This window comes from Leuresthes tenuis, unplaced genomic scaffold, assembly GCF_036924035.1.
Source record: "Leuresthes tenuis unplaced genomic scaffold, fLeuTen1.0.hap1 SCAF_22, whole genome shotgun sequence".
NCBI lineage: Eukaryota > Metazoa > Chordata > Actinopteri > Atheriniformes > Atherinopsidae > Leuresthes > Leuresthes tenuis.
In genome coordinates, this window is record NW_027325376.1 from 25961496 (window position 1) to 25986090 (window position 24595).

The 24595-nt window shown below is 37.8% G+C and overlaps 1 protein-coding gene across 2 annotated transcripts; it reads right to left on the reverse strand.

The window, feature by feature from the left end:
• Positions 1-1045: 1045 nt before the first annotated feature.
• slc1a1 (solute carrier family 1 member 1) lies at positions 1046-23876 on the reverse strand. Of its 2 annotated transcripts, XM_072376721.1 has the most exons (12): positions 23628-23876; positions 16796-16936; positions 14844-14936; positions 14254-14368; positions 13392-13434; positions 13157-13258; positions 12809-12993; positions 11598-11705; positions 10605-10727; positions 10314-10508; positions 8117-8251; positions 1046-6304 (listed from the first exon to the last, which is right to left on the reverse strand). In XM_072376721.1, exons 1-12 carry the CDS (start codon positions 23725-23727, stop codon positions 6064-6066), a joined length of 1581 nt encoding a protein of 526 aa, XP_072232822.1. In that variant the 5' UTR covers positions 23728-23876; the 3' UTR covers positions 1046-6063. The 2 variants fall into 2 exon arrangements, with proteins under 2 accessions (XP_072232822.1, XP_072232821.1); XM_072376720.1 differs by having other exon boundaries at positions 10314-10727.
• Positions 23877-24595: the final 719 nt, after the last annotated feature.

Consider the following 24595-nt stretch of genomic DNA (forward strand, 5'->3'; position numbering starts at 1 on the left):
GTTAGCTGCACCCACTAACGGCACTATCTGTCACAGTTCAGTCATCCAACCATCAGTAATTTTCCATTGACCCTGCCTCTGCCCCACTCAGCCTGTCAGCCACACCCACCTCGTCAGTTCACTCCACTCACCTGTGCACTTTGCCATGCAAGTCTTTCCAGCGTTCTCCTGCCAGCTTTACTGGTACTGACCTCGCCTGTCCCTGATTCCCTGCTTCGTCTGCCTCCTGGTAATTCGACCCAGCCTTCCGTCCTTGACCAAGAACTTCGCCTCTCCTCTCCTGATTCCTGTTTGCCGGTTTCTAAACTGTTTGCCTGTCTGCCAGAGTCTAAGTAAAACGCTGAACTTTTTACCACTGCCTTCTAAGTCCTTTGTACTGCAATTGGGTCCATACACCACCCAGTACACTATCTTCTATAGATTTAACATCTCCAGTTTTCTTCCAAATGCTGCCATCACTTTCCATTTAGCTTGTGTTTTTTATTTCATTGGATACCCTGATTATAAACACTTTTTTTATGTTAATTTCTTCTATTAAATTCTTCGCTTATGGCCAGAAATTGATTCCTAGAGTTTCTAAAAGTAAAATGGGAGGCAGAGCCTTCAGTTATCAGGCCCCTCTTACAAGCTGCCAGTATAAGTCTGAGAAGCAGACATCCTCTCCACCTTTAACATTAGGCTTAAAAGCTTATAGTTAAGGATGGCTCAGGTAATCCTGAAACATCCCATAGTTATGCTGCTATAGGCCCAGACTGATGGGGGACCTCCCATGATGCACCTCTGCTCTCTTTACTCTCCATGTACATATGACATCATTGTCATTAACTTGTGTTTCTTTTTCTCAGCAGGTATCTCTGGTTTGTTGTTATGGTGCTTGTTGTCCTCTCCTCCTGTCCTCTCAACCACAAGCCAATTGAGGCAGATGGCTGATTTTGAGTTGGAATTCTTTTTTGAAATGCGCAAAGAGGTTCTAAAATTTTAAACCTTTTTAAAATATAAATATAAAAATCAGAAAGGAAAAAAAAAGGACAAAGAATGAGCAGCTGTCTTTTATTTGCTTCCTTGCACATAACGTAGTACATGTTATTTCATATACCATAGGTGCTAAAGTGTTACCTGTACAGGAGAAGAGTTTGTGGATGCCATCATTGTGTGCTTTTCAGATGTGGGATAGAACATTTTAAAGAAAGTTTATCTGCAAGTTATCTTAGATTTATATAGAAAACTAAACAAGCACTTTCTTTCATCCATATTTCATCTCAAATAAGTCCCTTTTGTTAGTGTACATGGTAATTATAAAGTTGTCATGATTAAGACCTAATTTCAGATGCAATGGATTCTAAAATGTTGGCCTTGGGAAAAAGTGATGGCCTTCAGCATAAAAACGCTCAATATATAATTCCCAAAGAAATAATGCTAAACCTAACAGCACTCTGTAAACTACATGTAAATAAAACTAGAACATAAAAAAGATTTTCAGTTGCTGTATTTACAGTTGTTGTTAAATTCACTGTATTTCTTCACTTAACTGTATTGTATTAAATATTGACACTCTTGCTGGTGTTTGGGAGCAGGACAGAAGTCTAAAAAAATCTTATATGTATTGTTTTGCATGGCAAACAACACAAAATAGTCACAAAACAGAAAACTTTGAATTTGTGCTGATGACCTCAAATTCAGTTTCTTTTTGTGCCACCCAGCACAACTTTCAAAGTAATTCATTTCAGTGGGTCACGTGGTTCATGTGTCCAATGTGTTTTGTATTCTTAGCAAACCATCACAGTCTTTTGACCCAAGCACATGAAGCTTTCCTAACCATAACCAAGTAGCTTGTAATATGAAAAAGAGCACCTGAAACAGCAACTGAAATCAAAATTGACATTTTAAGAAGTTATTGCAAAAATTCATAGTTAAAACAGGAGTGAAACACAGTTTTTTCTTTAACTTAAAATACGGACTTTGTTGCCTGATATTTTCAAAGCAACTGTCCATTCATGAAAACTTCACAAAATGCGGTCTTTTCCTCTATGCAGTTATTTTTGTGTCCATTAGCACAAAAAACAGCAAAAAGTGTGTCTTTATACTCATGATTAGATTATGTTTTTGCGACTGTTTCATGTTTTGCTGTGAGACTGGGTTGAAACACTTTCCCCAATGTGAATTCAAAGAACTGTTTGGTCAGAAGCTTTTTTTCCATCTCCTCAGCAGACGGTAAAATCAGTGTAGGCTACATCATCACTTACTCACAAAGTTAACATTTAGCTTTATGCCAATTTCACCTCAGCAGCACATAAAATCTTTGCGATATTTAAGATTAGTTTAGATTTTCTTTGCTTTCACCCTTTGCTTTCACCCTGTTATTACGGGCAAACTGAAAATGCACATAAAACAGGTATATTTTGGGTCGGCTATGCACAAATCACATAGATCTCCTAGCTAACTTTAGCATGTGATGGCTAACTAGAGTCTTGTGTTTTGCATTCTAGAAATTTTAGAGATGCTTCACTCAGACTTTAAAGAAGACTTTGTGATATTGTTATTAATCCCATGTCATGTATAGGAGTTTCAAGTTGAGTCCACCACGTAAACAACTTAAACTTGTTCCAAGCTAAAGTACACATATGCACAGGCTTTATAGTACGCAGCTTCTTTACAGTTACAGGCAGACATACATTTATAAAAGAGCGCAAGACCACATTTCTGTTGTGACCATCCTAAATAACAACAGAGATACAGAGCATTAGCATACTGACTGCAGACATTTATGGCAAAGCATCTACTGTCTTTGACACTGTGGCACTTTATGGCACCTAACTGTCATCATTAGGCCAACATTCGTACTGTCAAAAGGTAATGGCTAACTTAGCAAAACATACATTAAACACATCCCTGGTTCCAGAAGATTCTTATTCTCTTCTGTCAGAAAATAGTTGAGCTTTGATTTTACAGCTTCCTCTGGCCATAGTGTCAACTCAGAACTAAGACGAGCAGATATAATCTTCTCCTTTTAGCTATCCCAAATCAGTATTTCTGTAGTCATCTAATCTATTAAATGTCCATATTTTTTGTTTTGTCTGTCACTCCAATGATACTGAATTTAAACTTTTATGGTTTTAAGAATATAGTTCTATTTCTCATTATAGAAATGATCGTTCAGTGTTTTATTTCTGATTAAAACTCATTGATTGAATTTTCCTGATTATTGTTGTCAAGTGAGTACTTGATTTAACACATTCAAAATTAATAAATCGCTTTGATTTTGATAAATGTGTTTGTTTCATGTTGTGGCAATCTTTACCAACACTATACTATGACAATCTTTGGTTAAGAATTTGATTCTTTTTTAAGCGACCTTTTTCCATTCACTGAAAGTGATTTTTCTCCCGTCTCTTTCGACAGTTCCATGTTGCTTATCAGCACATCCATGATCCCGATCATCCCCTGTAGAATTTATAACACCAGTTTTGCACATATAATTCAAAGATCCACTATTTAACTATACAGTTCTGATTCCTAGCCCTGCCTGTTTAATTTTTGAATAACCTTAACCAGGTTTGACGTGTGCAGTAGATCAGTACCCACAAAAAGAGGCATTCTACGATTAAACATTATTAATCAAATCTACAGACAAGTCTGTGAACCTTAGTGTCCCTCTAGACTCTCCAAAATACTAACAAACAAGTTACAGTAAAACACCTTAATAAGGTTGCAAGAAAACCAAAATCGTACATACAGGTCAGTGACAATTTAAAGGCAAAAACTGAACTTATGAATCTGACCTACAGTGAGGAGATCCAAAGCCTCTGCTATTCTGTGGGGGCATTTTTCTCTCCATAACAGAGAAGGGTCACTGCAAATCAAATCCATCAGTCTGAATGGTAATTTATATGTTATGCTAAAACATCTGTCAGATTGGAGTGGTCTCTTCCAGGTATTGAAATTGTATCAATCTTATGCAGCTGCCTTTGCAGTCAATAAATCTGAAACCAGTTAAATAGAGAATTGAGATTTTTGGACCAGCAATCTCCACTGCAATAATCAAAATACAAAATGACCATATATCTTTTAGGAAAAAGGTGCTTCATTTCTTGAAGTTCTAGAGATTTCTGGAGTTGATGCATATGTGTATTAAAATGGTTCTGGCAGAAGATAGTGGCAAAAAACCTCACTATGACGCCTTCAATTTTTTCCCTTAGATTTGTCACAATTCAACCAGGTAAAAAAATGAATTAGTGACTTAAAAAAACCATGATTAGGTTGATATTTCAACTTGCTGCCTGAAATGTCTTGTTTACACAGTATCCGGCAACTATGTTAGGTTTCTGAGATGGTGACAGGGAATTCATGCTTTACACAGAAATCATAATAAGGGGCACAGAAAAAAAAGAAAAAAAAAAGCAGATCTAACTGGTGAACTATTACATCAGTTTCTCAGATCATTACTGTGTAAAGTGCCAAGATGTTTCTTTAGGGATTATATTTTGCAGAACCAAACCAAAAACGAAACTGAAAACTGATAGTTGCTGCTTTTTTGCAGTTCACTATAAAGCCTGGAAGTCTTTAGCACTGTATAGATTAAAGACTCATATTATTTCAAGTTAAATGTGAAAAGAAAGTGAAAACATATATTTTTTTAATTCAGCCAAGTTTCCTATAATATAAGTACACATTTGGCATTTTTAATAAACGAACATCTTAAAAAATCAGTTGAAAAGTTAGCAAGGTATGATGATTTTTGTGGGTTAACATCCTGCCTCCATAGATGCGTTGTAAACGCTGCTGATAAAAAATGGAATGGAATGAACACACAATATTGTTTAGTTAGAGATTAAATGGTTATTTCAATTCAGTGAGAGGAAACATGTCTAATCCATCCTTTGTTTAAGATTAACCTTTGCATAGAAGCAACTTAATGATGCTCAGATGCTAATGTACTATCGTTCCCATTGAGAGTAAAAGACAAAACTGCTGTGGTGCTTTGGAGATCTCTCAACCTGAAAAAGCTGATTTCCACTGATCATTCGATCATAATTGTATCCTTTTTGAACAAACATGTTAATGACAAGAGTTTTAGTGATTGGTGAGCCAACAGTGCTTTACGAGCATTTGAACACATTTTGATTTCTGACCACATTAAAAAATATGATTGTTAAATTGGGGAAAAAAGCACTTGGAAAGACACATTGATGCTCCAACAACAATTACAGAAAAAAATTACATAGGGCTTGAATACGTGCATTTTGGAGTTTTCTGTAAGCTTTCCCCACATTTCCTAAGAAAAGACACAATTTTTTATCTTTTGATATTTCGAAATACATCAATAAATGTTATTGAGCTGGCTCTAAAAAGCATGTTTTTAAATTTCACAGTGTTCAATGAACTAGTCTTCGTCTCAGAGGTTCCCATCAAAAATGAGTTTGCAACCAGCGATTAGTATTTCTTTAACATATTGCCTCATGCAGCTTGGCTGAAAAAACAGAAAGAAAAAAAATCTTTACGTTTGGCACAATTTAAATATACATGTAGATATACAATCATATCAATATACAAGCAGTGCATCATGGTACATAGATGTTCAACAGCCACCCAAAAGGTTCAAAACATTTATATACTATCGTCTAATCATCGGATTTTCAGTTTACACTAATATATTCTCTTTTGGGAAAAAAAAAAAACACTCACACACACTAGATACATCCAAAAATAACATTCTCATGCACACATACACACACGCGCGGAAACAGCTCTTACTTTGAGTGAGTCTTATCAAGAAAGAACTTGCTATTATTCAAAAGAAAACAGACTTTTCTTAATCCTGGCACAGTTTCAGTGTAGTAAGGAAGCACTTGAACCATATCTAGTGTTTGTTATAAATGTCCAAAATGAAGGGAGGTTATGTTGACTTAGCTTAATGAAGGCTGCTATTGCTGATGACAGAGCTTGGATGGGCTTGTTGGATAGTTTTTCTTGCTCTCCTTATGGAGCTGATACATGATGAAAGGTTTTCCACGTTACAGCCATAGCAGTGTGGCACTTTTACTGCTCCTCTGAGCCAGCTGGAAGCTAAAACTGGGAGGTCTCTGTAAAGGAGATTGCATCCGTCTTGTCAACAGTGAAGCCTCCATTGACGTAAGATTTCTTCTCGCACTCCTCGTCGTCCATAGTTGCTTCCAGAGCAAACGGGTTGGCGACGTCCACATCTGATATCAGATCAATCCTCTCTAGTTCCCTCTTGGATAGTTTCTGAACAATACCGGCTCCGTAAGCATCGCCCAGAACGTTGACCATTGTACGGAACCGATCCCTGAAACACCAGTTACAGTAAATCAGCATTGCTCTTAAACATTTACAATGAGAAAGGAAGGTCAAACAGACCACATTTGGAGCTGCACAATATATTGTTTTAATGTTGTGATGTATGCATGTGCAATAATCCCATCACAGGATGTGCCATGTTAACAAAATTCATTAAAAATGGCAATGCTGCAACTTCACTGCCATATAATTTATCATTTTTAAAAAAGGAAAACTGACAAGGTTATTTTATAAAACTAATCAATAAAAGATGTCTGATAAGGCATAAATGACTCAGATGTTTCATCTTTGATTTCTTTCTTTTCTTTTTAAACTATATTCACTAAACTCAATTTGTTACTGGTGAGTGACGTGCAGGTTCACAGTGTCAACATGTACGTGTACATGTTCTGAATAACACAAATTAAATTGTTGTATATATAAATTGTAGATATGGCAAAGAAGTCACATTCCTATCTACATGTTACACAGCATAGTCCAATTAATGACTCGTGCCTACATTATGACCCTCGACACCAGAGATGTCAAACTCCAGTTCTCGCAGGCTGCTGTCCTGCAGGTTTTAGATGTTTACCTGCTTCAACACACCTGATTCAGATTAGATGGATCTCTTCAAAAGATTGTTAAGTTCTGCACAAACCAGCGAATGAGGCATTGATCTGAATCAGGTGTGTTGTATATAATATGTATAATATGTATGTATATATAATATAATACTATATTCTTAAAGAAAAAGAAAAAAAGCAGACCTGGTGTCTTTGGGTGGGTAGTAAAGCAGCAGCATCTGTCAGAAGATGCAGTGAAAACTCTGGTAGGGTGTAATATTGCAAATAAGATGTAAACATTTCAATACTCTGCATAGCTTAATTTGACTGTTATCATAGAATACTGCTCTGCATGTAAAGTTTATTAGTGAAGTATGAGATGGGAAAAATGGAAAAAAGCTGGATTTATTTCTTTTTAAATGGACAATTAGGGTGGATAATCAATTTATTCATTTGCTTCACTGAGCTGCACAATGTTTGACAAAAATGATCAAATAATACTGAATTTGATTTAATTAGACTGGATAAATAATGATATGGTTTAATTGGGACTGTAATAATTGGAGTGCAAGTAAACTTGTTTATTTGCTCTTTAAAGTACCTTCAGATGACATTTGCTGTGAATTGGCACAATATAAAAAATATTGAATCTAATATGTACGAAAGCAGAGATTTCAGTTACATCACAGATATTCAAGTCTGACCAGGAGAAACGAAGTTTCTGCGTAGATGCTCACGCAGGGACAATCACCGCCCTTTCTAAAGGTCCACATTTGCCTTCCTCACTGAGGCAAATGCTATTGGATGGTTAGGCCCATTCCCACTCATGCACCAGTTTTTCTGGTTTCATCTGGTTTAATCTCTCTGGTTAAATAGCGTGTTGAGGAAAGGCTACAGTTCTGCTGTGAGCAGCTGTAGCTCAGGAGGAAGAGCAGTCGCCCACCAATCGGAAGGTCGGTGGTTTGACTCTGGCTACATGTCGAAGAGTCCTTGGGCAAGACACTGAACCCCACCTCCCAGTGTATCACTGGGGTATGAATGTGTATGAAGTATCTTAAGATGTGCTGTATGAATGTGTGTGAGTGGGGTGAATGTGACATGTAGTGAAGCGCTTTGAGTGGTCAGTTAGACTAGAAAGTACAAGTCCTATTTTTTTTATTATATTATACCATTCACCTCTCACTGCAATTTCAGCTGGTTTCTGATATTGTGCAGCCCTGGTTTTGTCATAAAAAAAAATATAAACAAGCACTTACAGCAGCCAATCAACAGCCACTATCAGAGTGACATCACTTGCAGGTAATCCAACAGCTGTCAAGACTATCACCATGGTGACAAGCCCAGCATTAGGGACTCCTGCTGCTCCAATACTGGCAACTGTTGCTGTAATACTGAAATAAAAAGGCACAGTTTTAGAAATAGGTCTCATAATAAAGCAACTCAATTGTGTAGCAACGTTAGAGAAGTTGGTTCTTCCTTGAATAAAGAGTAATTGTACACAACATAAAAAAAACAAGTTTATGTAATGTAAGTAATTCAACTTGTGACCACTGTTTCCCTGTTAAAAGTACAGCTGTGCTTCAAGTTTTCACCAAAACATTGCTAAAATACGGTAGCATTGTGATTGTGGGAAACCTGACATCAGAACTAAGTGACAGTGTCAAAAATCAGGTTATTATTTAATGAAAAAACAGGTTTTATTGTTGACAAATCATGGCTGGATTTAAGCTTCTAAAGGAGCTGTGTATGGCACTCTGGAAACAAAAATGATATGTATCCAAAACCGGATCAGACGTATCAAAAGTGAGCACACTGTCAGATTCATTAAGCATTATTCAGTGAGAATCTACTTCATTAGAGAATTTGATAAATAAAGAAGGTCTTTAGTCACCTAAGGTTTTGTCAAAAGAAGACTGTGTAGTTGTCTCAGGATGAGTAGTGTCTCTAATTTTACATCTCAGCAGGGGAAACAAGGACAAGTAAGATAGACCATGAATTTCTTAGTGGATGATAAAAAAAAGTAATATTTTCTGATGAATTCTAGTGAAGAGATTTATAGCAGTAACAGTATGGTGAATTAACTCCAATCTGATAAAGGAGCTGGAGCACACCACTCTTCAAAGACATGCTCCACCTTTTTTTCTTTCTTTCAAGCTGCTGCAATGTTAAATGTTGCAAGAAAAGCTTCAAGGATTGCGTGGTGATGCTCATCTCTACACAAGAACACATCTTATGCTTCCCTTTGTAATAAGCCGACATTTGAGGTATCATTACGTTTGTCATGGTGTTGATGTTTGATATGTCGCTTTGGCAAAAGTTCAATATGGGAGATAAGATCCATTTAATTCACTCTTTCTTGCCATTTAGGATTAAACTAAACTATGATCCATCACGTCACGTTCTGCCTTGATACAGCGAGTCTAAAACCCAAAATCTTTGTACATCAAACTTTTCTGACTATTTAACACCAATAAATTGATTTAAACCTTTCATTTGATCTCTACTCATTGAAATGTGGCTACATGAAGATGTACAGGTTTTGGTTCGAGAAGTGACTGTCTAGCCATGTTGGACAGCCGAGTGTAAGACCATCCCATAGAAAGTTTTCCACTGTCCTATCAATTTTGTACTTAACCATGTGGGGGGTTAGGGTTCTGAGTTAAAACCACAAAGTTAGGTTTAGGCCTCAAATGTAGGATTAACCTGCTAATAATCTTATATCCAAAACAGGTGAATTAAGACAGTTATGCCAATTAAGCAGACATAATCATGACCATCTCCAACAAACATAGTTATATGATTAACTGATAACTGTGACATGCCTAACGCTAGCTTTCCTCTACTGTCATTCAACCCCAATTTCAAGAACATTTATGGGGGCACTTGAGGACTGAAAAAGCAAAACAATAATGACATCACAAGTATTTCCTTAAAACATTGTCAGATCATGTTGAGGTAACATATTTTTTTAAGCTTTTAACAAATGTGTGGGGTGATTGTTAGTCAAGTACTGCTGTCATTACAAATTCTATTAGAGGTATGCTCACTTGTGCACTTGTTTAGACTCCACTCAATAATTATGTGAAATAAAAGGGGACAAATGTCTGCTTAATCCTGCCTGAGGCCCAGAGGTTTCATCTGTTGTCATGGAAACAGGGCTCAGTGTCAGAGCTCCCTTTTTCTTTTGCACAAACAAAAATGTGTCTTCAGTCTTTTTAGTAGTTAAACTCCTTGGTCTGAAACAAATCATCTTTATGTACCAGGACAGCACAGTCAAAAACCAAATGTCTTGAGTAATATGGAATGTTGAGTAACATGCAGATTAAATTTGCAGTCAGAAATCTCCTGTTCCCTTTTGCCTCTACAATAAGAGAAAAAGTGTCTGTCTTAGTCAATGGTATAGATGAAGTTTATTGTTTTATATCCTAATGTCCTTGAGTGTCAGTGATGTACCTGATGGTAACAATCTGGCCCACATCCAGAGCATAGTCATTCAGCTGAGCGATGAAGATGGCGGCCACCGCCTCATACAGGGCTGTGCCGTCCATGTTAATGGTGGCACCCACCGGGAGCACGAAGCGGGTGATCCTCTTGTCAATGCGATTGTTCTCCTCAGCACATCGGAAAGTGACAGGCAGGGTAGCCGAGCTGAAAGACATTATGAGGGGAAGACAATAAACCCCACAGCAGACCTTGTGGTCTTTGATTGATAGAAGGGGGAAATACAATGACTTTGTTGCTGACCTGGAGGAGATCATGAGGGCTGTCACCAGGGCCTGAGCCATTCCCAGTGTGAATGTATACGGATTCTTCCTCACAATAATGAAAAAGATGAGTGGCAGACAGATGGTGGCGTGGATAGCTAGACTGAGACAAAAAACAGTTTTGAGCATTACAGAGCATGTTAATAGTTGTACAAGATAAAAGCAAAAGCAAAATAAATTAATGTTCTCTCTGTTTTAGGGTTTGTCCCTTTTTTTTCTCTCCATTTTTTTCTTAATACGGGTATTGTACAGAGTACGCTCCTGTCTGGTTGACTGAGATGTGCCTCTGGTTACAGATAGGTTATTGTGTTATTGTGTTTTGAGATTGTAAGGCTGGATTTACAGATAAAATTTAGATTTCAAAATACTTAACTAAATGCTTAATGCCCCTCTTTCAACAATTTCAGCACAGTTCTTTGAAAAAGTACAATGTTCACTAGTGTGATGACAGCCTGAAGCTCTTTAATGGCTGAATGACATCACTTCTTGAGGGTTTACGGCCAAGGCACATAAACTGATAAAAGGTTTTGAATTAAAAGGTAACGGTTTAAATGTCATTTAACTTCTCATTAGATTTAAGCTACACTGATTCTACAAAAAAAGCTTCATAGAGGTTTATCTGGAGTTCTTACAGTGATTGCATGCTGCATGAAGAACATTAGTAGAAAGGGTGAGCATTGTTTAAAAAAGCCTGAACGTGTCAAATAAACTGTTCGGAGACTTCAGCTCAACTTTGACCCAAGAGGAGGGGATTTACGGTAAAGTCTTTAATGATGTCGCTTAGATTTAAAGGCATGAGCAAAGCTTTCATTACTGCGTCTGCAGGTTGAGCAGTTTCAAATGTCCTTGGCCCTTATCAGTGCTCACCCAGAGCTCAGCTTTTACTGTATCACTGGAGGGAGAATCGGCCCAAATGCCAACTATAAATCCCAGTGTCTGAAACAGGCAGATACAAAGTAATGGAGCAGCTTACCCACTCAGCACAGTAACCATATAAAGACCCATCTTCCTGAAGATCTCCCAGTCTTCCACCTCAATAATCTTTGCAGCAATAAGGAACAGGATCCCAACAGGCATGTAGCTGAAAAATCATGTCAAGTTAGAGGTGCATTTCAGCTCAACAAATAAAACCATTTTAAAAGTCAAAATTTGACAGTTGTGTGAATATTTGCACATTAAAATTCTCATATAGTTTTTCACAATGACAGTGTTAAAATGTATTTGAATATTATGCCCACCAAAGGTCCACAGAGTTCTGCTATGCAGCCTGTTTTAAATTGATCAAAAGCTTTCTTTGACTAAGTGACTGTCTGTGTCCATGGAAGGTCATGAATGGATAATAAATCTGTTAGAATAGGAATGCAAATTGTGTTGTTTTAGCCTGCCAAGATAATGGGCAACTGGTTTGGACAATGCAATGCTACAATAAGGAAAAAACTTCTTTCTGGGAATACGACATGATTTTAAAGAGTAGAAATTCTACTCTTACATGCTTCTCTGATATGGAAAGAAAACCAGCATACTCGTGTAGCTCATGTACACCACCACAACACGTGTAGCACTACTGTGCACCATTGAAACGTGTATGTAAGACATATCTATTCTACGACATATCCTTGGAATAGGAGCTTATTGGTTAATGATCATGAGCTATAAATCTTTTTGCTATGCTGTATTTATTATATGTTGGTCTTGGTTAAACTTTGCTCAAGGTCCATTTATAAATAGCTGTTTCTCAGCACAATGAGTTTTGATATAGTCTGGTAAGATCCTTTGTGATGCAAGAGAAAACCCTGACAAAAGCTAATAAATTTTCCTTGAGGAAATATTTTTCTATAGATGATCCTGCTCAAGGGCTGCACGGCCGTGTGGTAGTTAGCACCATCGCCTCACAGCAAGAGGGTTCCAAGTTCTATTCCTGGCTGGCGCCTTTCTGTGTTTGCATGTTCTCCCTGTGTATGTGTGGGTTCTCTCCTCCCACTGGTCAAAAACATGCATGTTAGGTTGATTGGTGACTCTAAACTGTCCCTAGGAGTGAGTATGTGTGGCTCTGGTGACCTGTCTGGGGTGTACCTGGACTCTCACCCAATGGCAGCTGGGATAAGTTTAATTTAAAAGATTTAATTTAAAAAAAATCCAAAGTGTGTGCAAAGCTTTAGCTGTAAGTCTGTCTTTTCTACGTACCACATAATTATCTGGACCAGTTTCATGGTCGCTTCATTCAGTGCATCAAAAAATTCCAGGAGGATTCGACCCTTTTCTCCCATCTTTCCAATGACGAGGCCAAAAGCAACACAGAACACGATAAGGCCCAACACATTGATTCCATCTGAATATGTTCCGATGATTTTATAGTCCTTCGTAATGTTCTGCCAAGGGAAGAAACAAACTAGTGATTTAATCAGTTCACAAACACAAAAACTTACATGGATCAAAACCCTCGTGATGACACTGGTAAACTTCTGTGTAAATGTGGCTTACATCATCATTAAGGCACTGACTGTTGATGAACAGAATAGTGTGCACACTCACCTCCACTGCTGCCGCGATGGTGGTTGTGAGAGTTGCGGTTGTGGTGGTGGTTGTGTTGACTAAAACTTTCACAGGCTCCAGCTCTTTGCGCTTAGTTTTGTACTGGAGTAAAATTGGGCACATTACATAATGTCAGATATACATTCACATGGCTACATGTTCCTTTCTCACCAGAGCCTGATGTAGATTTAAATGGTTTATTAATGGGGTAGAAAGTAGAATGAATGTCTCTTACCTGCTGAAAGCAAGCCTGGACCAGATTTTCAGGGAACATGTTTCTGTTAATGAGAAGAGACTAAATCAGGGTCCAATCAAGGATAATGATGTATGCCACAATCATTTCCTGATAGGTTGGTCATTGTGACAATTCCTTAATCAAGTCAAAATGTCTAGAGGGAAACCATTTTCATATCCATAAAGAAGTTGTGATAAAAGAGATTTTTAAATTGAGCACAACTCTAAAAATCTGATTTTTTTTTTGCAGCTGTCCTCTCCTGAAATGGCAATAGGAAAGTTGAGGAGAATTAGGATTTCAGTACATGCTGTACAACCTATACTGCAAAATATATCGAATCATCTAAAAGCATATGTCTCTTCCTGTTTACTCCAATAAGTTTCAATATTGCAAATTCTAATTAACAGGTTTTATTTTAGATGTAACAATATCTAATTCACAAACATTTTATTTGATCAGTTGTCACACAACAAGAGTCACTTTCTATTTGTGTAATACAGATGACACTGTTGGCTCCATTTGTACATTACATCAAGACGTTCCTGTCCCTGTGCAGGGAGCTATGGCCTCTTTCAGACTTGTGAACCTTTACATTAACCTGATAGAATGTGACACTGGCTTCAGTAACCAACAGTCTAAGGAGTGATGCGGTCAAAGCAGAGATCTAACTCTGAATAAAGTGAGTTTGTATGGCAGAATTCTGTCACTCCTACAGAGTGTTACCTATACAATGTTTAAGATTAGTACTAATGACAACTGACTGAACACCACAAGAATGTTAACTACCTGTGAGATGCATACCACAGCAGTCTCTTTTAATTCAAACACAATCATTTTCAGTTTCTCATGGTGAGAGGTTTACCTGATGAGGTCTAAGAGTGTGTCAACTGTAGTAACATTGGGAGTGGTCCCAGTTCTGTCAATGTGCTCAGGTTCCTGAGAAACTCCTGGTTTGATAGTCATCACCAAAATAATTCCTGTTAAGAATGACATCACTTAGTACACTTCAATGATGATTTACAGTCATTTTATTTTAGATTGTCAGGGCTGACAGACAGGTTGCTTCAGAATCCAAAATAAAAAAAACATCACTGACTACGTTCAGACAAAACACTTTTTGACTGACTCCAAACTAACAAAAGTGAAGAAATTTCTTTAACCCTTTAAAGGGCACTTACTCAAATACTTGGAAATATAAAGCTTCAACCAAATCAACTGTGATTTGGGGGCTATTAAAGACAGTTTTTTTTTTACTTACTTTGATCAGAGTCACTATAAAAGTCTGTGAAATCACCTATTTGGAAGTAGCCTGGCCCTTTGCTGATTGGCTGGAGAAAGTCCCATGACTTTATTCAAGGCATTTGAGACTTCCGTTTTTAAAGCATGCACAAGGGACCAAATATTGTAACTTGCATTATAAAAGGTTAAATAGATTTAAAAAAATAAACTCACCAAGAATAACTGCAATGATGGTTGTTGAGAAGTAATAGATAACAGCTCTCAGACCTATCTTTCCTGACACTTCGGAGTCCAGGGCTGCAACACCTGCCAACAAGAAGCATAACTGTACCTAAAATAAAGCTTTGTATCATGATTGAAAATTCATTCAGTCTGACTGGAAAAAAACACAATCACAATAATTTGCCACATTAAAGAATAGACAGTTAATGAGAACATCAGCACAACACTTGAAGCCTGAAAACTTCACTGTGTCGTCCCATTTGCTGTCACAACAGCTTTCAACCATCAGAGAATGAACAGAGGACCTCACGGTGTGTTTTGTGGTGTCTGACAACAAGCGCAGGCAACATATCCTTTGGGTCCTGTGGGCTGGGCCTCTGTGGACCGAGCTTGTTCAGACAAATTCCTGTCTGGATCAAACTGGGATCTGGGGATTTTGAAGGCCAATGCCTCAGGCTTTTTGTTGTGTTCCAAAACAGTTTTTCTAGTGGCACTTTGCTCTGCTGAGGCCAACGATTGCTATTGCTATGTCAAGTGTGCAACCTACCAGTATGTTTAAGTGGGTGGGTGGTATATGTTTAATTAACATCCACATTAATTTGAAGGATTTCCCAGAAGAACATTGTGCATTATGATCAGTGTTACTTACTCCACTTGTTTGTACTCCTTAGCACACTGGACCTAAATGTCAACTTCCCCTGAGTCTGGATCGCAGTGAGCTGTGACTGTCACGTAAGCATTCGTGGCCAGCAAAGTCCATCCGCCTATGATTAGAGGCAGTGTCTTATCCATTAATACTGTCTTTATGTTATAATGTGTAGTATTGTACAGCTGTACAATGTGTGATGAGAGTGCAGTGCGACTTGAACCAGTCATGTGACTGAACCCCTCTTTAAAAGATGCACATGCTCAGATAACCTTACAATGCACATTGCCACCATGAATCTGGTCTCCAAAATTAACTGTAACTAACACATTTATTTACAAATATTAATCAAATTTTCAGTTCCTCCAGATATGTATAATTCTGTATGACCTGCTTGAAAATGTATTAAAAGACTAATTAAATATTGGTAAAGAGAAAGATACTCTGTAACTAAATCTGAACGCCCTGAAACATATAATAAGCCCACTTCTACAGGCTGGGTAGATGCCATTACACAAACATTGTTTAATTCAACTATCTTTTTTACAGATGTCATTAACAACCAAACTTAAAGACTTGGTAGAAAGCTAGCCAGTGATTCCACAGATTTTTAGTTGTCATGAGGATGTGTGTTGTTGTTGTCATCTTTTTACGTTGTGAGTTCTTCCTGTGTTCCCGGTGCTGTGTCATGGACCTCCTGGGGGTGGCTGTGACGGCTGGCTGATTGCTCACTCGACTCACCTGTGGTGCTGCTGTGCACTGAGGACTTAAGTACTTCAGCTATTCTGTCACCAGATCGCTGGTTATCCACACGTGATACAACTCCAGCCCTTTACTGTGTTTTTTGAGCTTTTCAATCTCAAGAATTTTTGAGTAACCAAGTCTAAATGTTATCTCTTATTGTATTGTGAAGCCACTACTGCAAACAGAAGTTTAACTTATTTACCAGGGATTAGGTCAAGTTGACACAAGAGCACTCTCTGCTGACTAACTATTTCTAGCAGTGTCATCCATCCATCTCTGCACCCTATGATTTATACACTGTAACTGTTTTAATTGGAGTGGGTTCGTGATTCAGTTAAAATCCACAACAGAAAAGGAAAACAGAGAGAGAAAGGAAAGAAGAAAATTGCTGTTTTCAAAGCATATGGTATTCAAATAATATTAAAAACCCCACATTCTTCTCACTGAAATACACAGAGCATGTTAGATGTGATCTTTTTGTGACACGCTCTTATTTGATTGTGTGTGTGCTTCTTCTTTGTGGTTGCTTTGTCATGTCTGTTCTTAGCCTTACCTGTTATCATGCTTGAAATGATTAGTGGGAGGATGACCAGCTTCAGCATTCGCATCAGGAGCTCTCCTGGGAAGCCAAAATACTGTTTGTGCAGATGGGAGAGGGATGCGTACTCTCTGACCACAACGCCCAGACTGACCCCTGAAACGTCAAAAGACAGTCAAATTAAATGAGTTCCTCAGTCTAACTAACAGAATAAAGATTCATCAAAGTGCCCAGATATTGGCTGACTGTTAGCATGCAGCTGGAAGCAGCAGTAACAAGCTCATTTTGTCACTAAATGAATCCAGAATTGCAACTGCTTGGGTAACTCTCGCCATCACATTATTTCAAAGGTCAGTGACATAATGTCATGTTGAATTCAGGGGGCACAGTTTATATAGGTTTATTTAGTATTTTTTATCACTTCCATTTGTAAATACTACACATCTCCTCTTTCAGACAATTAGTGATGTGTTTGAAACCTCCAGCTGTACTGTCACACAAAACAGACCATCATTAAAAACATGATGTTATTAAACCTTTACTTAAAAAACCTACTCTTGATTCAGAAGTGTTGGCTAATTATGGACCTATATCCAATCTCCCTTTTTTGTCTAAAGTTCTTGAAAAAATAGTTGCAGTTCAACTTTGTGATCATTTACATAGAAATAATCTGTTTGAAGAGTTTCAGTCAGGATTCAGAGTGCATCATAGCACAGAAACAGCACTGGTGAAAGTTACCAATGATCTCCTGTTAGCTTCTGATAGTAGTCTGACTTGTTTCTGTGCTTGTCCTGTTGGATCTCAGTGCTGCATTTGATACGATCGATCACAGCATCTTGTTCCAGAGACTTGAACATGTTATTGGGATTAAAGGAACTGCATTAGGCTGGTTTAAGTCATATTTATCTGATAGATTCCAGTTTGTTCTTGTAAATGAAAAATCTTCCTCACACATTGGAGTAAGTCATGGAGTTCCTCAGGGTTCTGTGCTTGGACCAATTCTTTTTACTTTGTACATGCTTCCATTAGGTAACATTATTAGACAGCATGGCATAAATTTCCATTGTTATGCTGATGATACTCAGCTGTACTTATCTATGAAACCAGATGAAACCAACAGGTTGGTCAGACTACAAGCCTGTCTTAAAGACATAAAGACCTGGATGACTCAGAACTGTCTGCTTTTAAATTCAGACAAAACTGAAGTTGTTCTCTTTGGACCTGAGCGCTTCAGGGAGAAATTGTCTTGTTATATAGTTACTCTAGATGGTATTTCCTTGGCTTCTAGTTCTACAGTGAGGAACCTTGGAGTTATTTTTGACCAGAATTTATCATTTGACGCACATATAAAACTGGTTTCTAGGACTGCCTTCTTTCACCTTCGTAATATTGCTAAAATCAGGAACATCCTGTCTCAGGGTGATGCAGAGAAACTAGTTCATGCATTTGTTACTTCAAGATTGGACTACTGTAATTCCTTATTATTGGGCTGTCCCACATATTCTCTGAAAAGCCTCCAGCTGATCCAAAATGCTGCAGCCAGAGTTCTGATGAGAACTAACAGGAGAGATCATGTTTCTCCAGTTTTAGCTTCTCTTCTTTGGCTCCCTGTTAAATTCAGAATAGAATTTAAGATTCTTCTCCTCACATATAAAGTTCTTAATGACCGAGCTCCATCATATCTTAAAGATCTCATTGTAAGATATTTTCCTAACAGAGCACTTTGCTCCCAAACTTCAGGTTTACTTGTTGTTCCCAGAGTTTCTAAAAGTAGAATGGGAGGCAGAGCCTTCAGTTATCAGGCCCCTCTCTTGTGGAATAAGCTGCCAGTAAATGTCCAGGAAGCAGACACCCTTTCCACTTTTAAGATTAGGCTTAAAACTTTTCTTTTTGATAAAGCTTATAGTTAGGGATGGCTCAGGTAATCCTGAAACATCCCATAGTTAAGCTGCTATAGGCTTAGACTGCTGGGGGACCTCATCTGTCACACCTTTCCTCACTTTGCTCTCTTTTTCCCTCTGTTTAATTTCTAAAATTATATTTTGTACATGTGACATTATTATGGTTATTAACATATGTTTCCCTGTTCCAACAGGTATCCTTTGAATGGCGTTATGGTGTTTTTCCCCCTCTTTTCCCTCTTTTCTGTCTTCTCAAACCCCAGCTGGTCGAGGCGGATGGCCACCCTTCCTGAGTCTGGTTCTGCCAGAGGTTTCTTCCTGTTAAAGGGAGTCGTTCCTTTCCACAGTCCCTCAGGCTCAGGACGGGAAATTGGACTGAAGACAAGTTTCGGTGCAATCTGTTGGTTTTCTTAGCTAGGATATTATTTTTTGAATTGGCTCTATATGAATTTCATTGGATTATGATTACAATGAATTGAATTCCAATTGGCTTGAATTGGACTATATTATTTAAGTGCCTTGAGATGATAAATGTTGTAATTTGGCACTATATAAATAGAATTGAATTTAATTGAATTAAAAAAAATCTAAAAAATGTCTTAGAAATTGGCAGTTCAAAAATATTGTAAAACAATACATGAATGATTTTGGTCTTTGTGATGCATAGCGCTCCCACTACCCCACTCCCAGAGTTTACATCTTTTTCTATCCAGTACACCACTCATATTCTAGATCAGATTATTTCCCAGCTTGCTTATAAGTAATATGCCAGAAACAGAAATCCACCCCATTACCATGGGCGCAGATGGCACTGGGGACGAAGGGGACATATTCCCCCCATATTCATAATGATCCTGATCCGTCCCCCCACATCCCGTCCGCAAACATCACAGATACATCAACATCGTCCCCCCAGTTCAAAAATCCCATCTGCGCCACAGCCCATCACTATGAGTGATCACGCACCAGTTTCTATCACTCTGGTGTATAAGAGAACCACACCACCTAGACATTGGAGATTTAATACATCATGACTTAAAGATCTTGATTTTATTGATTACTTAAAAAAAAAGATTGGACTAGATATTTGGAAAATAATGACCAAACAGGAATATCAAATCTCTTTTTCATTGCAAAAGAAATATAAAGAAAATTCAAAGGTATCAGAATTAGAAATTAAAATTTAATTATTTGAGGATGCCTACAGTGCTTCCCCAAATTAACACATTCTAAACAGAATTCTAAACTTAAAATCTTTTAGATTCTAAGTTGCCAAAAAATACATACTAAGAGCTCTACAGAAAAATTAACAGTAAAAGAATAAATTTATATATGTTAATAATTTAATATTTGTAATGCCATCAACTCTTTTTACATATAGAAAGTATTTGTGTTATGACTGACAATATTTCCCTACTTAATATTCTACTGTTTTTAAAGAATGATTTGATGTAAGGTGAGTTAGCTGTGTTTTGATATTATAAAATACAGAGAAAATTATTTTTGTATATTGAAATGTTGGTTTAGTTTTGAATAAACAAAAAGAGGTTTTGTGCACAAATGTTTGACACTACTTAAATAGTTTTAATTAAGAGTGAACCACCTATTGTCTTTTTTCTCAAACAATAATCTCCAAGGATGCATGGAGTCATCCAATACTGCAATTCTTTTCTCTGTTGTTTTCTACAACTCTTTTTACACTGGTAAAAAAACTGATAATATTTTATAATCATTTGATTGCAATGAGAAAGTGTTTAATCTGCATTCAATTGTGCACCATATGGCTCAGTAGTAGTCACATTTAATTATTGGCTTTAGTTCCAAGGGCCATTAATAGGAACGCAGTACATGGGTGCTGTCACGACGGGGTGAGCTGTGGTGTAGCTTGGCAAAGATTTTAGGACCCGGATGCACATATTTGGTAAAGAAAAACTTGATTTATTTAAATATAAACAAACAAAAGACGCAACTGAGCTGGAAAATACCAAAACACTTAACAAAAACAACAAGACTTGACATGAATTATGATAACAAAATGAACAATGACTTGACTTGACGTGACGTGACCAACCTGACAACTTTTGTTTTCTTTACAGAAACGCATGTTTACCGACAGTAAGAACTATGTGCAAGACAGTGGTCAGCCCACTTTCAGTACCGATATATGGTGATGACGTCCATCCCAAAAATCATAAATTAGCCTGATGACTTCAGCAAGTCATGCTTATCAGACATGGTTGTAGCATATCATCTCTTTATGTTATAGTAGCTTACAGTCTTATCTCCGAGGTAATGGAAAATACTGAACGGAACTCCACCTATGTATTTGTTGTAGCCCTCGGATCACTGAGGGTTAACTCACTGCTACTGGAAAATGATTTAATGTTCAATGTTTAAAATGCTACTTTTGGCATGAAAAATGATATGATTGACTCTTTGATATCGTTCTCTCTCCAATTAAACTGTAAGCACAGTCCTACAACTCTAACCGTGTATAGTGGTAATCGGTTCAAGCATAAAACCTAAAAGCAAACAGGACACAAATCTTTTCCAGGTCACTATTGTTTTGAATAAATTTGTCACAGTTCATGAGAGCCCATGCAAGTTGGACTCTAAAGCAGAACACCAAAAACAGTTAGTGAGCAAAAGTGGTTTATTTTGTAAGAGGAGTGATGGTCACGGAAGTGATCAAGGTATGTGGTCTGAACCGCTGACAAAGAAGAGAGGTGGGTTGATCCAAGCTTGGTTATATCCCTAAAAAATTCCAGGTATGTCCACTGAGATAAGTAAATTAGTTTCTCCTTATGTATCAGGTCAGAAGTTTCCTTCGTGGGGGAAGGCACTGGCTGTGGTGAGGAGGAACTGAGCCGTCAGAGGGTGAGCAGGCAGGTAAGTTGTGAATGTGAGTTCTCCAAGATATCTCCGCAGGTATAGACACGAGGAAAACGGGTAGGACTGAACCACTGATAAGAATCAGCATAGGGTTTCAGGCAGTAGACGGTGAAGGCCAGATCATCTTGACTTAACAACTCACCCTGATGTTTTACAATGTAACAGCCCTACATACAAATTCAGCTGAAATTTCCTCTCAGTTCAATGATAATGTTTTTGTCAGCCACAAAACTTAAGTGGAGACTATTGCACAACAATAACCTGTAAAAAGTTTGTTGTCGAAATGACCAGTACATGTGACAGATCAAATCAGTGTTTGCAATGTGTGCCTATCTGGGATTTAATAAAAAATACCATTAAAATACAAAATGAGAGAAGCTGATTGAATATGAGGCAATCAAGGTTAAAAATCTCAAATAGATGACAGACTTTATTGCTGTAGCATATAACCTCTGCCCTATACTTGCAGGACATTAAAACCCCTGTAAACACAGTATCACTGGGAACTTCCCTATTATAAAACACCTGATATGGACTCAAATTATAAACTCCACTTTTAAAACTACTGCAAAATAAGAGGAAATGTATTTTCCAAAAACACAGAACCAGCTGAATCTCTACAGCAGGATTGGCTAAAATTGAGATTATTTCAATCTTTGGGGCCCAAAGATGACTAAAAACAACTGAAGGTCAGATAATGTAGTCTGATTCAGTGACTTTGCCACAGTGAAAAATAGTTAAACATCCACTTAACAAGAGTAAGTAGAGTATCTAAGCTGCCTGCTGCAGTCCCCATGAGAAATCACTCTCCTTCTCTCACTCCTAAAACTAAATTTTTAGTTACAATATGACCAACTTTTTTCTTGTATACCACTGTCTTTGATCCCTGTTGTGAATAACCATCCATAAATCAGTTTAGAAGTTGCAGTAAAAAGATGCAGACAAATCCAGCATACTGTCAACTGAACTCAAAGCCTAAGATTAGCCTCTCAAATAGAAGTAAAACAAAGAAGCGGTTGGGAAATAAATGAGAAGTTTGGGCCCTACTGCCACTCCTTTAAAACACAGCCACATTATACAGTGGTTAAAAGCAACAAACTGCAGAGAATTAAGATAACAAAATCTATTGATTATTGAACCTGTAATTTGAGGGTCAAGTGGGGGTGGTCAGTAATTCAGCCTTTGGCACAACAGATGTATACAGATTTTTTTTTTATTCGGATAATCTCTCATACATGAACATGGATATGCCTGACTCATACAGTTATGTAACTGTCTATTTGTGGGCTTTTAATAGTTCTGGTAGGGGGTATTTTGGTATTAAAAAGGTCTTGTGCTAATATGGGCTAACCATGACCTGACTCCAGCTCTGCCCTGAACACAGATGTGATCATCTACAGTACCTTTTGAAAAAAAAAAAGAAAGAAAAAAATCACAGATAAGCATATCTCTAAAATTGTTGAATTATAATCTTTAAATAAAATCTAAAACGCAAGAAGCAAATATCAACACTGGATTCATCCAGCAGGGCCCTGCCAAAACATGAAAAAGCATGTAGCATCTATCAGTCTTTCAAGCACCTGTGTGTATACACTGGAAGCACTGTGCTGTGCTGCCTCTGTACTGGGACTCCTCACACACACACTCACACACAGTCATCACCTTAGTCTGGTCACGTTTTACTGAGACATATCCAGACACAGGACAGAGGCTGTGTCTCCCACAACACCACACTAAAGACCCATCCAATGTTCACTGCTGGGACATGTAATTCATACAATACACCCCACCTTCTGCTCGACAAGAATCACATATAGTGTTGCTGTTTAGCCCAGCCAGCTGATGCAAAACAGACCAATTCTTTTTTTCTAACCCTGACAGAAGAGAGCAAGAACGGTGGAAAAAAAGATGAGATAACATAAATAACACAGTAAGGAAGATTAGTAAAAAATTAAATAATATCTTAATAATAATAACATTTTAAGAAATAACATGAATGAAAGTATGTATTTTTCTTTAAATACATAAACTGATATTAAGGAGCTTCCACATACCGAGCAGCACCGAAACAACCGTGGCAATCAGAAGCCAATTCTTCCTCAGCAAGCCTTTACAATTCACCCCTCGTCGCTCCTTGTTGCCTATCATTTCCATAGTGGTGCGTTTTTTTTAAATTGTTTTTATCCAAAATAAAGAAATAAAGAGAAACAACAATTGCCCCAGTGGAGACACAAAAGACTCCTGCGGACTCGATGTCACTAGCAGAAGAGGGAGAGGAGGAGGATGGAGAAGCAGCCGCGTTGCTACAGCCAAGGAGTCAGCGGTCTGCTGGGTGGGAGGAGGGAGAGGGCGCGCGCAGACGCGTGCGAGCCGCTTTCCTTTCTCCGTCCGCCACCCTTCCCCCATACAAGTTTGCTCTGACGTTTCTACCTTTTTAATGAGTGGCTGCAGTTTGATGCAGCAGCATATTAAACTGGAACGTATAAAGTCCCTGTTCCAAATTTGGACTCACATTTGGCATTAAAAGATTGCTGCCAAGATGATCCATTAGTGCCAGACAAGTTCTAACTTATTTATGTTAAGAGATTCATGTGGCTCAACAAACTTAGGAAGAAAATGAAGATGTCGCCATGGACATTGAAACAAAACAGTTCAAATATTACATTATCAATGAGTGAACAGCGGTTGTGGACATGTTGAAGCATTCTTATGGGAGCAATGTATGCATAAAGTAAACTGCACTTACTGCTGTGCGCACGCACAAAGAAGTAAACAACTCAGCTACTCCAGAGACACATTTCATCTCCTTCACTCATTCAGTATGTTATTGTGGCGCTCCCCTGAATGCTATGCTAGTCCAATAACTCAGAAGGATACTGTACAAGAGAATGCGGGCTAAACAGGAACATATTCTTTCAACTGAAAGCAAATATTTCTGATACTGTCTTGAGATTTTTTTTGGATCACTTTCCATTATAGCTAAACATGAATAGCTCAAACAGTTTTTCCTCAAGCAATTCCA